Source organism: Dryas octopetala, chromosome 6 (assembly GCF_963921425.1).
Source record: "Dryas octopetala chromosome 6, drDryOcto1.1, whole genome shotgun sequence".
NCBI classification, from domain to species: domain Eukaryota; kingdom Viridiplantae; phylum Streptophyta; class Magnoliopsida; order Rosales; family Rosaceae; genus Dryas; species Dryas octopetala.
In genome coordinates this window covers 13,601,666-13,618,040 of record NC_141371.1, presented here as the reverse complement: position 1 = coordinate 13,618,040, position 16,375 = coordinate 13,601,666, and the positions used below count along the sequence as shown (strand labels likewise).

At 34.9% G+C, this 16,375-nt stretch overlaps 3 protein-coding genes across 3 annotated transcripts; 2 read left to right on the top strand and 1 right to left on the bottom strand.

Annotated features, from left to right (window-relative positions):
• The first annotated feature begins 2,358 nt into the window (after positions 1-2,358).
• Positions 2,359-4,187, top strand: LOC147282591 (uncharacterized). The gene has a single exon (XM_086248470.1). The coding sequence runs from the start codon at positions 2,359-2,361 to the stop codon at positions 4,150-4,152; it is 1,794 nt and encodes a 597-aa protein (XP_086104596.1). The 3' UTR covers positions 4,153-4,187.
• A 2,585-nt stretch (positions 4,188-6,772) lies between these two features.
• Positions 6,773-13,617, bottom strand: LOC147282589 (protein STRICTOSIDINE SYNTHASE-LIKE 2-like). Its single transcript, XM_086248234.1, has 6 exons — positions 13,161-13,617; positions 8,643-8,668; positions 8,316-8,551; positions 7,861-7,894; positions 7,047-7,346; positions 6,773-6,935 (listed from the first exon to the last, which is right to left on the bottom strand). Exons 1-6 carry the CDS (start codon positions 13,566-13,568, stop codon positions 6,773-6,775), a joined length of 1,167 nt encoding a protein of 388 aa, XP_086104360.1. The 5' UTR covers positions 13,569-13,617.
• LOC147282590 (uncharacterized) lies at positions 9,823-11,616 on the top strand. Its single transcript, XM_086247073.1, has one exon. The coding sequence runs from the start codon at positions 9,823-9,825 to the stop codon at positions 11,614-11,616; it is 1,794 nt and encodes a 597-aa protein (XP_086103199.1).
• Positions 13,618-16,375: the final 2,758 nt, after the last annotated feature.

The window sequence follows — 16,375 nt, the reverse complement described above, 5'->3', positions numbered from 1 at the left end:
CTTTACTTCACAGCTGTTTTTTCTCACAGCAATACCAAACTGGCCCTTAGTCTAATACCATAATAGTTTATAATAATTGATTGAGATATAAAAATATTGTACAGTTGCCTACTCTTAATATTATCCTAAAATTTATGAAATTTAAATCCCAAATATTGTGAGATTTAAGTTCCACTATTTAAGGAATTTAACGAATTTAAATCCCATAATTTATTGGATTTACATCGTAGAAATCTCATAAAATATGTACCTGCAAAAATAAAAATAAAAATACATTAGTCTACAAGTCTACAACATGAAAAAACTAATTAAGGGATTGGAAAAAAAAAAAAAAAAAGAGTCTATTAATTATAAGGTACTAACAAAGCAAAATATTAACTAAAACCACTCAATCTATTTTTATTAACTTGTGGACACTATCTACCAGCCCAAAATATAATATGCGGACACCTTCCAAAAGAAATGCATCACAATCAAACCAACTACACAAACAACCCAAAACTGATCTTCTTCTTTTCTTTGCCAAATCAATCTCTTTCTTCAACTTTACCAAATCAACAATTGTTCATCTTCACTTACAAGCATCGTTCTGCAACTGCAAGCCTGCAACTCCAAAAAAACTGCAGTTTCAGTTCACTCTGCAGTTTTAGAAACTGCAGTTAGTAACTGCAACTGCAAGCATGCAGCTCCAATAAACTGCAATTTCACTTACACTACAACTGCAAGCTTACAACTCAAATAAACTACAGTTTTAGTTCATTTGCAGTTTCAGAAACTGCAATTAGTAACTGCAACTCCAATAAACTGCAGTTTCAGTTCACTTGCAATATTCCAGAAATTGCAGTTTCAGAAATTGAGCTTAAAAAAAAAAATCAAGAACCTTCTACTGATAAGAAATCAAAGTAGGAGTTTACGTACCACAAGCTATGGTCAAAGCAGATCTAGAAGACTTCGATCAAACTCGGAGCAGATCCATTAGAAGGCTTCGATCAAGCACAGAGAGAGAGAGAGAGAGAGAGAGAGAGAGAGAGAGAGAGAGAGAGAGAGAGAGAGAGAGATCTGGAGCTTGTGAGATTTGGAAATACAGAGACTCTAAAAATAGAGCCAAACAACGTACAAACTATACTAGAAAAGAAAAAGATAAATATTAAATATTCTATAAAAAAATAAAAGAACGGAAAAATGGTTATTTAATGTGGGTTAGTAAAGGACAGTTGGCCCCCAAAATACAAAAAGTACCGTATTGTTAAGTTTAAACAATATGTATAGTTGAAGGTAAATATAAAAGTTGACATGTAGTAGGAGATAATTAATTCAAAAAAAAAATATGGGTTGGTACATTTCAATTGTATCGGTACGTAGGTTGTTCATATCATATGTACATATACCCTAAATCTATAACCTAAACTTGAAACCTATACCATTAACCTAAACAAAGATATGGTTTGCCACCTAAAAGTATGAGTTGATATATTTCAATTATACCAATACCTAAAAGAAACGCAACAAAAAATTCATATCCCTCTACTATACGCCTAACTAATGCATAGTGTTTTGGACCTTTTTATCTCAATTACTGAACAACTAATAGTTGTATTGGGCCATCAACAATATATGAGACATTTTCCTTTTGGTTGATAACAATATATATATATATAGGGATTAATGTCATTTTGCTCCCCAGACTATTACACATGTATCAGTTTGCTCCCCAGACTTCTAATTTGGAAAATTAAAGACCCTGACTTTTTCAATTTTGCCAATTAAGGTTATTCCGTCAATTTATACATTTTTCATCTAAAATGTCGAGATGATCAAGCAAAATTTAGCAAGAAATAAAAGAGGAAAAATGATGCATGAGGAAAAAATGATAAGATCTAATTGGAAGAGACCATCTTGCCCTCAAAGATTTGGATAAAAAATGTGTAAATTGACAAAAGAACCTCAATTGGCCAAATTGAAAAAGTCAGAGTCCTTAATTTTCAAATTAGAAGTCTGGGGAGCAAACTGATACAAGTGTAATAGTCGGGGGAGCAAAATGGTATTAATCCCATATATACATATATGAAAGTATGAGACATCGAATAAAAGGAAATGAAGTTTAGTTTTATTGTATAGCATTTTAAATTTAGACACTACAAGAAAATGAGGCTAATGCCACCTTACATATACGCCACTAGAGGATTCCGGTGGGTTTTAAATTTTTAATACGCTTTAGCGGTTTAGCCCACCACCATAATATTTACCACTCCAACGCCGTGGGGTTTCAACACTATTGGCTAGCGCACAGCCTTTATTCGTTAACAGACACTTGATCGGGAGCTTTGTTCCCAGCTTTCTCTGACCGTGGGCTCCGAGATGCTGAAGACGACGATGTGGAGAAGTGCTTCTTCTTCTTGCAACAGACACAGAGGTATTCCTTTGCCTTGTCTTCACTACTCTACTCATCTTCTTTTCTTCAACAATTACTTTGCCTTGTTTCATTCTCAATCCTCAAACCCAACAAAATCTACAAACCCCCAACCCAAACCCACTAATCTCCACGATGCTTTCAATTTGTTCAATACCATGCTTCAAATGCGTCCTCTGCCTTCGGTTGTCCGTTTCAATCAAATTATGGGTCAACTTGCCAAATTGAAACATTATTCGGCAGTCATCTCGTTGAGTAACCAAATGAACGTGTTGGGAATTGCACCTAGTGTTTATACTCTAAACATTATCATTAATTGTTTTTGCCATTTGAACCAAATGGGTTGTAGTTTATCGGTGTTGGGAAAATTCTTCAAATTTGGCTTTGAACCAAATGTTGCAACCTTCACCACTCTAATCAGGGGCTTTCTTCTCGAAGATAGAGTTGCTGAGGCTGCAGGACTGTACAGAAATATGGTGGAGGGAGGTTGTAAGCCCAATGTGGTCACATTTGGTACATTAATAAACGCCTTTTGCAAAAAGGGTAATAATGGTGCGGCTATTCAATTGCTTAGGAAGATGGAACAAGAAGGCTGTAAGCCTGATGTAGTTGTCTATAGCACGATCATTGATAATCTTTGTAAAGACACGCAAGTTGCTGATGCATTGAACCTCTTTACAGAAATGATTAGTAGGGGTATTGTTCCTAACGTCATTACGTATAATTCTTTAATTGATGGAGTTTGCAAATTAGGCGAGTGGGAAGAAGCTACGAGATTGTTGAAGGAAATGGTGAGTAAAAAAATCTTTCCAGATGTACGCACCTTCAGTATCTTAGTAGATACACTTTGTAAGGAGGGGAAAGCTGTGGAAGCAGAAAGTGTGGTTGAAACGATGATTGAAAGAGATATTGAACCTAATACGGTTACGTACACTTCGCTTATGGATGGTTACTGCTTGCGAGGAGAATTGAAGGAAGCAAAAAGAGTTTTTGATATAATGCTTAGCAAGGGTGACATTGTCAATGCTCATAGTTATAACATATTGATAAACGGATATTGCAAGCATAAAAAGATCGAAGAGGCCATGATGCTTTTTGAAGAAATGTCTCTCAAGGAAATCATTCCAGATACCATTACTTATACCACTCTTATGGATGGTTTTTTCAAAGTTGGGAGAACACAAGATGCTCAAAACTTGCTCTCTAAGATGCAAGCTTGTGGCCAACTTCCAAATGTCCAAACTTATGCTGTTTTATTGGATGGCCTTTGTAAAAACCAACGACTTTCTATGGCAATAGAATTGTTTACAGAGATAGAAGGCAAGAAGTTGGATATGAATATTGTGATTTACAATATTCTAATTGAAGGTTTGTGCAAAGCTGGAAAACTTGAATCTGCGAGGGATCTCTTTCGCAGTTTATCATCAAAGGGATTTGAACCTGATGTGTGGACATATAGTATAATGATTAGTGGATTTTGTACTGCAGGCTCAATGAACGAAGCAGAAAAGTTGCTTAGAGGAATGGAAGAGAAAGGTTGTCCTCCAGATGGTTGCACCTATAACATAATTATCCGAGGGTTTTTCAGTAACAATGAGACATTAAGGGCGGTGGGACTTATTGAAGAAATGGTGGAGAGGGGTTTCTCTGCAGATGCATCAACGACGGAGTTCATAGTTGATTTATTGTCTAAGGATAATGTAGACCCTGCTTTGTTGCCATTGATAAAAAAATCATTATGAAGTTAATATGTATCTTCAGAATAGAAAGTTGATACAGATCCTTCTCACCATCACAGTGAACTTTGAAACTTCATCACCTTTTACAACAATGAAAGTATCATATGTGCTATTTATTAATCAATCATGTGCAATTGCAATGTCAGTTTGTGGTTGGGCCCAATTTATTTTGGTTAAAATTCCTCAAATGTTGAAACTTATTTGCATTTTTTGTTTCGTGCAAGGAGAGAATATACTGTCACTTAAAGGTTCATGGCTACTTCCATTGCATGCCTGTTTATTTATTAAATCCATTTTTTCGTGGATCAACCTATGCATCAAATGAAATCGATGGCTCACTTTTGTTTGCATATCCTATTTTGTCTAGAGAGGAATTCCTTTATTATGGGTTACAGATCTGAAGTTCTATATGAGTAACATAAATAACACTCTCATTTTATTTTTGTTTATGGAGTTGTATACCATTTAGTAGCTTTCACTGCAGGACTGGAGTCTTGTAATAAAGCTCTCATTTTGGGTTGGTTGGTGCAAAAAGTTGGGAGCGTAACAGCAAAAAGCGATACAGTACATGTTGAACTTGTATGATAGTTACTAGATCTAAACTTCTATATGACTAACATAAATAAAATTCTCATTTTCTTTTATCTCTGAAGTTGTATAAAATTTATTAGCTTTCGTTGCAGGACCGGAGACTTGTAGAAAAACTCTCATATGTTATTGTTGGTTGGTGCAAAAAGGTGGGACAGTAGCTGAAAATTGAAGTGCTTTTAAAGAAGATTGGATTCTTGGGGAACTAGAGAATCTCAGTTTTTTAGTTTGTCTCCAAAGGTAAATATTCCGCTATTAATCATACTTTCCTGCTAATTGAACATGTATTCAGAAATCTAAACAGAAAATTGGCAATGCATTCCGTTTTCAGTTTTTCTGTACCATTCTTTTGTCCTGGAGTAATAAGTGGTTGGCACTTGGCAAGCTTTTAGAACAGAAGCTAGTAATGTTAAGAACTGCTCTTTGTTGTGTTTTATGTTGAACTTGTATGATAGTTACTAGATCTAAACTTCTATATGACTAACATAAATAAAATTCTCATTTTCTTTTATCTCTGAAGTTGTATAAAATTTATTAGCTTTCGTTGCAGGACCGGAGACTTGTAGAAAAACTCTCATATGTTATTGTTGGTTGGTGCAAAAAGGTGGGACAGTAGCTGAAAATTGAAGTGCTTTTAAAGAAGATTGGATTCTTGGGGAACTAGAGAATCTCAGTTTTTTAGTTTGTCTCCAAAGGTAAATATTCCGCTATTAATCATACTTTCCTGCTAATTGAACATGTATTCAGAAATCTAAACAGAAAATTGGCAATGCATTCCGTTTTCAGTTTTTCTGTACCATTCTTTTGTCCTGGAGTAATAAGTGGTTGGCACTTGGCAAGCTTTTAGAACAGAAGCTAGTAATGTTAAGAACTGCTCTTTGTTGTGTTTTATGGTGCATTTGGGGGAGCGAAATAGGGCACATTTAGGAGATACGGAATTGATGTGTTATGCTGAGAGGGCAATGCTTGAAAATTCGTGGATGAATACCCAAGATATTGGAGATGTACTACAGAAAGTGCAGAGTGAAGAAAGTTTATGAGTACCTTTACCAAGAAACTATGTTTTTCAAGAGGTTTTTTAAGCTTAACTTCTTGTTGGTGATAATTATACCATTATTTGATGCAGAAAAAAGTGAAAAGTTGACTGCAATGCTGCAATATCTTCATAATCAGCATTCAATGTGACATGTTGTGGGGGAATAAAAAGTTACCCAATAAAATTGGGCCACGTAACATAGATAGAATATTCGGATAACCCACACTATTAAGTCCATGACGGAATGAAAGTGATTATGGGCTCATGATTGAGGAGTAGGAGGCCCATTCTACTAGCCAATAACCAACCCGAAACCAAAAAGCCCAATAGCAACTAATGCAGTCCGAAACTATATCTACAATGTCATTATCCATTTCTATGTATGTGCCAATAAAAAGGGACCATGAGCATGAGAACAGGGATTGTGCAGAAAGTGGGGGAAGTGGAACTTGGAGCCCAAGTATTGAATGTCTATCTAAAGGCCAAATAATCTACATATCTGGGGGAGAAAGAAATATGTTCTTTGAGTACTTGCAAACTTCTTGAACACACACTAACTTAAGCATCAGAGAGTTTTTTCCAGGTACACCCCCGTTCGCCCTTAACATGGCCATCGGAGACGGTGTCTAGCTTCTCAAGACCAACCAAAGGAGATCACTTGTTGGAGGTATTTCTACCAGAGATTTTATGCTCCAACACATGTTTTCTTAGCTGAATACAGGTTTGAGTTTCTCTTATTCTTTTCCTTAGAGAATCATAATTACTATTTGCATTTTTTAAACATTGGATTTGTTTTTACTTAATTACTGAACAACTAATAGTTGTCTTGGGTCCTCAACTATATTTGAGACTTTTTATTTTTGGTTGATAACAAAATATGAGACTTCGAATGAAAGGAAATGAACTTTACTTTTATTGTATAGCATTTTAAATTTAGAGTTTCAAATATAGAAATAAGAAAAAACTAACACCATAAAAGAAAAAAGGGGAGAAAAACCCTTAAATTTTATGCTTTCCTGCAAATGGCATATTTATTGATCCAATCCAAAGAGTTCCATCCTTTTCCTCCACTTCACTAATAGACTTCCATCTATGCCCACTTGTGTCTTTAAGCATTTCCAACACAACACCTTCCTCACTCAACCTGATTGCCAATCCCCTACTCCCTGTCCATTTTGCCACATATGAATAAGCTTTCAGAATGTCCAAAAAGGGCAGCTTAAGCAGTATATTTCCTATCAATGGGTATGAAAGAACCCATTTCAAAATCCACAGCCTTCTTGAGTGAATTGCCACCCAAAAGCCCCCTCTAGGACTCCTCTTGATGTTGTCTGGAAATCCTGGAAGCTCAGCAAAGACTTCGAATGTTCCGGCTTTCGACGTTTTCAACCAGTACCTCATGATCCTGCAAGGAATGGTCTCTGCAACTAGGATGAAGTCTCCATTTTTGCTCAGTGCCACCCCATTTGGGAATGAGAGGTTTTCAAGAAGAACATCTACTTGTTTGCTTTCAGGGTCATATTTCATTAGCCTTCCAGTTTTGTCCCCACTTAATATCACAGAGATGTAATTCCTGAAAAATTATGACAAGTGCACAACTTACTTGCTTAGCATTGTAGGGTTGGAAAATTTGTGCACCAACGTAGCTGAGTAATTCACAGCATAACTATTGGTGTTTTGTTTATGTATGTAATATATATGTACATATCATGTTTATGTAGTTATTATATTACATCAAAAAATGCAGCTCAAATCTAATGACCATTTTTATGGAATAAAGTAGAGACATAAGACTGGGGAGGAGGTGGCGAGAGTTAAGCTCTTACTTGGGTGCAGGATTAATACTGTCAATCACTGGAGCTACAAGCCTTTACTTTTGTAATGACATTTTTGAAAGCTATGGGCTTTAGCATATGCAAGAAAAATACCATTTAAAAGAAATAAGAAAAGCCCAAAAAAATGTTCCTTTTTTCTGTAGAATTACTCTCCCTGCTCTCAAATTCGATCCCCCTCCCCGTAAATATATAGTATAGTTTCTCAAAGTAAAAGGGAGTATCTATATACATAGAGGGTATGTAAAATTGTACCTTCTATGATACTGTGAGCTGCTATCTGTGAAGAGTGAGGCTATGCAAACCACCCTTTTGTGCTGAGTTGACCACCCTAATAAATTTTTTTCAACTTTTTTCCTATTTTACCTTTTATTGCAAAAACATGATAAAATCACCCAGATCCATTCGGTGGTCATCTACCGAAATATCCACCAATGTTCGGCAGATAAGTGTCGAATAAATGCAAATATTTCGGCAGATAACTGTTGAATGCCTTTTTCATTTCCATTCGGTAGTTATCCACCGAATAATCCACCAATATTCAGCAGATAACTGTCGAATAACCATAAATATTTCGGTAGATAACTGTCGAATGACCCAACGAACAAAATTGAAATTTTTTTGTTTTAAGGGTAAAGTTGGAAATTTGAAATAGGGTGGTCAACTTAGCAATTTAGGGTGGTCTGAATAGCATTGGCCATCTGTGAAATACACTGCTCCTTGTTCTTGATCAATGTCCAAGGCATTGGTAAATCCAAATGGAGTGCCTTGTGCACTTGTCGCAACTGTAGTAGCCCAGCCACCTTCAGGCCCCACAATAAGCAGGCCCATATAAGCATCAGCAATGTAAAGGTCACGACTGGTTTGGTTGAAACACAGGCCCAATGGACGCCCACAAATGTGCTCCGTTTGATCGTGTTCATGTGGCCCTTCACAACCTTCTCTGCTAACCGATAAACCAAGTTTTTACATAAGCAACTTAATTTTTTCACCTGTGCTATCTAGTCAAAAATTGATGAGAAGTCTCCTAAAATTACCTTTTTTTGATGAGGTGAGGGTTAAACTATTTAAGTTTCAAAATATAAAGAGTGCTGTTATATGCATATCATTTCTCTTTTCATTACACACCCTTATTTCTTTTTAATATATTTTTATATTTTTTCATTACACACCCTAATATTTCCCAAAAACTCATACCATAAAAAAAAAAAAAAAAAACCCAATAATAGAGACCCAACCCCTATATGCAGCCTCCCTCCCCTTTGTCGGACTTCGCCGTCGGTCTTTAATTAAAGATCAATCTTGCAAAAAATCAACCAAAATAAAAAATTATTTAGCCATTTGATTATCATTATAATCATTTCATGTTTTATAAAAAAACTTGTGTTTGTCCATTTACATGAGCACAAGTAGCTTACTAATAGTTGACTAAACAATTTTCAATCTTATTGATTTTTTGCGAGAATGATCTTTGAATGTGAACCTAAAAAAAAAAACGGTTCAGATCATGTGATTACATTATGTAGTATGCTCAAAATGATAGTTAATATCGTATTATCTTACTAACTGGTTAATTCTAGAGCGCTGCTCACATTTTATATTACCAATATAAAAAAATATATAATTAGTTTTGGACTATAGTTTCCTTTTGGTCAAGTATGATTGTTTTTTTCTTTAGCTATATTATGTGCATTTAAAGTAAAATTTATTTGTTAAAAATAAAAAATAAAAAATAAAATTTTTTAACTAATGTAGCGAATTCGGGAATAGGGATCCCAGTTCCCGCGAATATGAGTACGGGAAATCCTCGAATTGAACAATGGATATAATGTTGCATATCCATCCCCAATGCCATTCCTAGTTTTCTGTAAATCTGCATTTGCAGTTTACTGAACCAGAGCCTGACCAATGAGCACAGGCTTTTTTGGAAATTTGTGATTTCTTTCAAGATAAAGCCTTAAATTGAGAGGATTTTTGGACGTCCGTTACATTTGCAAGCCCGCCCAGCAGCCTCCAAACCCAGCCACTAGTGGGTGGGCTGGAAATTGGGCTTGCAGGCCCACCCACTAGTCCACCTTCAAGCCCACCGACTAGTCCAAACCGAGATCCATTAGTTCATGCACTCCTCAAACGGTTGCTTAACTTGCTTCTTCCAACACGCATTCCAAAACCACTTCAGCTTTGTTCCCAGCTTTCTCTGACCGTGGGGGCTCTAAGATGCTGAAGACGACGATGTGGAGAAGTGCTTCTTCTTCTTGCAACAGACACAGAGGTATTCCTTTGCCTTGTCTTCACTACTCTACTCATCTTCTTTTCTTCAACAATTACTTTGCCTTGTTTCATTCTCAATCCTCAAACCCAACAAAATCTACAAACCCCCAACCCAAACCCCCTAATCTCCACGATGCTTTCAATTTGTTCAATACCATGCTTCAAATGCGTCCTCTGCCTTCGGTTGTCCGTTTCAATCAAATTATGGGTCAACTTGCCAAATTGAAACATTATTCGGTGGTCATATCTTTGAATAACCAAATGTGCCTGTTGGGAATTGCACCTGATGTTTATACTCTAAACATTATCATTAATTGTTTTAGTCATCTGAACCAAATGGGTTGTAGTTTATCTGTCTTGGGAAAATTCTTCAAATTTGGCTTTGAACCAGATGTCACGACCTTCAACACTCTAATCAAGGGCTTTCTTCTTGAGTATAGAGTTTCAGAGGCAGCAGGGCTGTACAGAAATATGGTGGAGGGAGGTTGTAAGCCCGATGTGGTCACATTTAGTACTTTAATAAACGCCTTTTGCAAAATGGGGAATAATGGTGCAGCTATTCAATTGCTTAGGAAGATGGAACAAGAAGGCTGTAAACCTAACGTAGTTGTCTATAACACCATCATTGACAGTCTTTGTAAAGACACGCTAGTTGCTGATGCATTGAACCTCTTCTCAGAAATGATTAGTACCGGTATTGTCCCAGATGTTGTTACATACACCTCTTTGATTGATGGAGTTTGCAAATTAGGCAAGTGGGAAGAAGCTACGAGATTGTTGAAGGAAATGGTGAGTAAAAAAATCTTTCCAAATGTACGCACCTACAATGTCTTAGTAAATACACTTTGTAAGGAGGGGAAAGCTGTGGAAGCAGAAAGTGTGGTTGAAATGATGATTGAAAGAGATATTGAACCTAATACGGTTACATACACTTCGCTTATGGATGGTTACTGCTTGCGCGGAGAAATGGACAAGGCAAAAAAAGTTTTTGATCTAATGCGTAGCAAGGATGCCATTGTTAATGCTCATAGTTATACCATATTAATAAATGGATATTGCAAGCATAAAAACATGGAAGAGGCCTTGATGCTTTTTGAAGAAATGTCTCATAAGGGAGTGGTTCCAAATACTATTACTTATACCACTCTTATGGATGGTTTTTTCAAAGTTGGGAGAACACAAGATGCTCAAAACTTGCTCTCTAAGATGCAAGCTTGTGGCCAACTTCCAGATGTTCAAACTTATGCTGTTTTACTGGATGGCCTTTGTAAAAACCAACAACTTTCTATGGCAATAGAATTGTTTAGAGAGATGGAAGGCAAGAAGTTGGATATGAATATTGTGATTTACAGTATTCTAATTGAAGGTTTGTGCATAGCCGGAAAAATTGAATCTGCAAGGGACTTTTTTTGCAGTTTATCATCAAAGGGATTTGAACCTAATGTGTGGACATATAATATAATGATTAGTGGATTTTGTACTGGAGGCTTAATGAACGAAGCAGAAAAGTTGCTTAGAGGAATGGAAGAGAAAGGTTGTCCTCCAGATGGTTGCACCTATAACATAATTATCCGAGGGTTTTTCAGTAACAATGAGACATTAAGGGTGGTGGGACTTATTGAAGAAATGGTGGATAGGGGTTTCTCTGCAGATGCATCAACGACGGAGGTCATAGTTGATTTATTGTCTAAGGATAATGTAGATCCTGCTTTGTTGCCATTGATAAAAAAATCATTATGAAGTTAATATGTATCTTCAGAATAGAAAGTTGATACAGATCCTTCTCACCATCACAGTGAACTTTGAAACTTCATCACCTTTTACAACAATGAAAGTATCATATGTGCTATTTATTAATCAATCATGTGCAATTGCAATGTCAGTTTGTGGTTGGGCCCAATTTAGTTTGGTTAAAATTCCTCAAATGTTGAAACTTATTTGCATTTTTGTTTCGTGCAAGGAGAGAATATACTGTCACTTAAAAAGGTTCATGGCTACTTCCATTGCATGCCTGTTTATTTATTAAATCCATTTTTTCGTGGATCAACCTATGCATCAAATGAAATCGATGGCTCGCTTTTGTTTGCATATCCTATTTTGTCTAGAGAGAAATTCCTTTATTAAGGGTTACAGTATAATAGTTACTCGATCTGAAGTTCTATATGAGTAGTAACATAAATGAAACTCTCATTTTATTTTTGTTTATGGAGTTGTATACCATTTAGTAGCTTTCACTGCAGGACTGGAGTCTTGTAATAAAGCTCTCATTTTGGGTTGGTTGGTGCAAAAAGTTGGGAGCGTAACAGCAAAAAGCGATACAGTACATGTTGAACTTGTATGATAGTTACTAGATCTAAACTTCTATATGACTAACATAAATAAAATTCTCATTTTCTTTTATCTCTGAAGTTGTATACAATTTATTAGCTTTCGTTGCAGGACCGGAGACTTGTAGAAAAACTCTCATATGTTATTGTTGGTTGGTGCAAAAAGGTGGGACAGTAGCTGAAAATTGAAGTGCTTTTAAAGAAGATTGGATTCTTGGGGAACTAGAGAATCTCAGTTTTTTAGTTTGTCTCCAAAGGTAAATATTCCGCTATTAATCAGTTTTTTAGTTTTTTAGTTTTTTAGTTTTTGATATATGAGTGTGTAGGGTAGCAGCCAGCCTAAATGCCTGATATATACGAAACTTGGTAGTTGGTAGTTTCTTGGGCCAATTGAGGCAGTGCTAGTTCGCTTATACATCCAGCCTAGGCATTACACGAACCTCTACTCAATATCTACCCTTGTACAGAAATTTACTTAATGTACTTGAAAGCAAGTTACCACTACCTCCTCATTCCACATCCGTGGCTGGCTGTTTTGTTGGACCTCTAATATTTTCTTCACATCCACCTAGCTTAATAAAAGAATGTTTGACTCGTTTGTTTAATTACAATTTGACACGTATTTAATGTAAAAAAATTTAAGGCTAAATTACACTTATAATTATTGTAGTTTTCACGATTTTTCACTTTAGTCCCTATAATTTTAATTGCTTAGTTGATAAGATTGACAAAATGTAATTAAATCCAAACTAAAGTAAACTACCAGCTTTCAATTTTTTACAATTTCGTCTATTTTTTACAAGGACATGAGGCCGGTATAATTTGGTCTATTTTTTACAATTTGACAAGTATTTTATGATATATATTTTTTGTATTTTTCGTAATGACTAATTTCTGTTTATAAATTTAATACGTGTCTGGTTAAAATTTTAAAAGAGGAACAAAAAAAAAAAAAGGAAAAAGGAAGCTATAATTAAAAATGAAGGATATATATATATATATATATATGAGTATAAATTGATACCTGTTTGGAGAAGTTAGAGCGAAATTGATCCATTGGTGTTTGTGTTGTTGCCATTTGAGTATCCTGCCATCTGAGACTCCAGTATAGGGACCTCCACCAAGAGGATCAAAGGCAAAGCTCTCAGGGCCAACACCACCACTACCCAACATTTGAACACCTGCTTCAAGCTGCTGCCCAAACTTGTTGTCATAATTGGAGAGCAGCTTCTGTGCTTCATCTTCTGCATGATGAGACCAAAACTTGATGGCGTTGAGAGTAAGCAGAGCTGAGAGGAGAGCACCCATTGTTGCTGCCAACAACAGCTTTGTCCTCATCATGCTTCTCTTGCTTGTCCAGAACATGCACAAGCCAGTTATGAACAGAGCAATGCCACTGACGCCTATATATACGTGGCCTCCCGCATGTCATACTTGCACCACTTCTCTTTAACTCAATCAAATGTGGGCCCACTTCTCTAGATAAAAAAATAAAAAATAAAACAACACTAGTGTTTGGAGTTTCTGCTCATTATTTTTCTTTTTGAGTTTATTTTGTCTAATATTATGTAGTTTTAATTTTTTTTTTATTTTTTTTTTAAGATAATTATGAATGATTCTAGGCATTTCTAGCTCTTTTCCTTCATTAGAAAGGAAAATAAATTTTAAACGCTATACTTGAAACATCAATCACTTACGTACATTTTAAAATGGGGAGCTTTAGAGGTGTCTTCAACTCAGATTTCATTGGATTTTAAATGTCCAATGAAATTTAGGTGTCCCAAGCTCAAATTTTAATGGAATCCAAAAAAATCAAGGTATCTCCAATTCAAATTTTAATAGATTCCAATGAAATCTAGGTGTCCTAAAAAGTCATGGATTTCATTAAGTGAAAGATTTTAATAGATTTGGATGCATTTTGATGCATTTTTTACACATAACAAATTTCACGAGAATTCTAACCAATTCCCTTGGATTTTGATAGATTATATAAATTTTAAAATCCATTAAAGTCCTTTGAAATCTAAAGTTGGGAACACCCCCTTTAGAAAATAAACAAGATTATAAATCAACTACCTATTGGATTAGTAGTATTTTTCTTTCCCCAACTTTAGAAGGGGTTCCAAGTTCAACTACCCCTCCTCCCAATAATTATTATTATTTTTTTTCAAAAGAAGATTATGAGTACTTAAAAAAATCAGCATAATATATAGAGAGACTTAAAGTCCAGTTCATTTTATGAGTCTTTCTTAGACTAAAACCGGTAGTGATTTAGAGTTTTTAATAAAGTCTTTTTATTTTTCTTCTTTGACGGCTTTATATTAGGTTTTAACTCCGGGAATTTGGGTGGAGGAAATACTACTCTACACCCTATGAGGGGAAATACCCTTCAAATCGGGGGAAAGACCCTTCAAATCGGGGAAGGATTTTATTATGAATTATTTATTTTTTAATAAATTAAAGGACTTTATAATGAATTAAAAGAATTTTCTTATAAATTTTAAAACACTCAAGGTTTCCATCTAAAAACTATTTTTCTAAAAAATCCAAGTCTAATTATCTCTAATATATATCCTATATCTCAAAAAAAGAAAGAGGTGGTGTGGAGGCATGTCCTCTCATGATTACTTTAACTTAAAGTGTGGAGGGAGAGTGGGATAATTAATGTAATCCGAAATATAAACTTTTAATTTCGATAATATTTTGTAATTATGGTTTTAAAGTTTGACTTAAAAAATTGTAGGTTGAATTATGAGATTAGCACATAAGGAATTAGTTAAGAATCTTAATATTATGTGGTGGGTCCAAAAAAGTAATTAACTATTTTTAGATTACTAAGAAATTATTATTTGAGCGGTACTATGGTTGTGGTGTGTTGAAAATAAGTAACACACCACACCTTTTGGTGTTTGGTTAAAAAAATGAAAGTTATTTATTTTCAAAACTGTGGTGCGGAGAAGTAATTTTTTGGGGTTGAAAAAAAGCGGGTAGGGGTAAATTGACGGCTAGATTGACTTCAACATCATTAATTTTGTAAGCTATATTTTGGGTGAAGGTGGAGGTAAATTGACGGCTAGCCCAATTCTAGCCTACAGAATTACTGAAAGTCTCCACCTAGGTAATTCCAATAGCCCCTTCCCCCCAAAAATGCAAAAATTATTGAATAGATCTTGTTGGATTCTAACAAAAATTTAATACGATTCACTACTAATTTGTGATAGGCTCTTGTCTGCTATTAGAGTTTTGTGTAGTACACTCGACATGTTACATAATATAGTGGATTAAATATAATTGTCATATATCGGATAAGTCCATAATTAGGTATATCTAGTAGAATATTTCCCTAAATTTCATCACAGTCTTTTGAGATAAATTAAACTTGACACTTGTTGCCATTTCAAGTGGTTAAATTAGGGACAATTTCGGTGCAACCTTGGAAGCCGAAAGACGTGAACCCCTAACAAGTGGTTAGGATGCATCCCACATTAGATTTGTAATTATATTGCATTGAGTTCTTTTGAGATAAGAGTTGACACATGTTATCTTTCCAAGTGATTTAATTGGGGATTCATATTGCTTCAACCTAGCTTGATAGTCCAAGGACGTATAGGCTCCCAACATGGCATGAAAATTGAAAAACTCTCAAATTAAAATGCCCTTGTACACATGACGGTTGTTTCATGGAGTCTAATTTAAATGAAAGAGTAAACCAATCCCAATCCCAATTCTTTTTTTTTTTTTTTTAAGGAAGCCCAATTATATATAAGTTGATGTTGTTATTTGTTATTTTGTTAATGGCCAGGTAAGTGCATCCAAATTAAGTTTACTTTAAATTTTCGAGAGAGCTTTAAAGGCCGGTCCATTTTATATACACCTCTTAGTCTAATACCATAATAGTTTATAATAATTGATTGAGATATAAAAATATTGTACAGTTGCCTACTCTTAATATTATCCTAAAATTTATGAAATTTAAATCTCAAAAATTGTGAGATTTAAGTTCCACTATTTAAGGAATTTAACGAATTTAAATCCCATAATTTATTGGATTTATATTGTAGAAATCTCATAAAATATGTACCTGCAAAAGTTAAAATAAAAATACATTAGTCTACAAGTCTACAACATGAAAAAACTAATCAAAGGATTGGAAAAAAAAAAAATATATATAT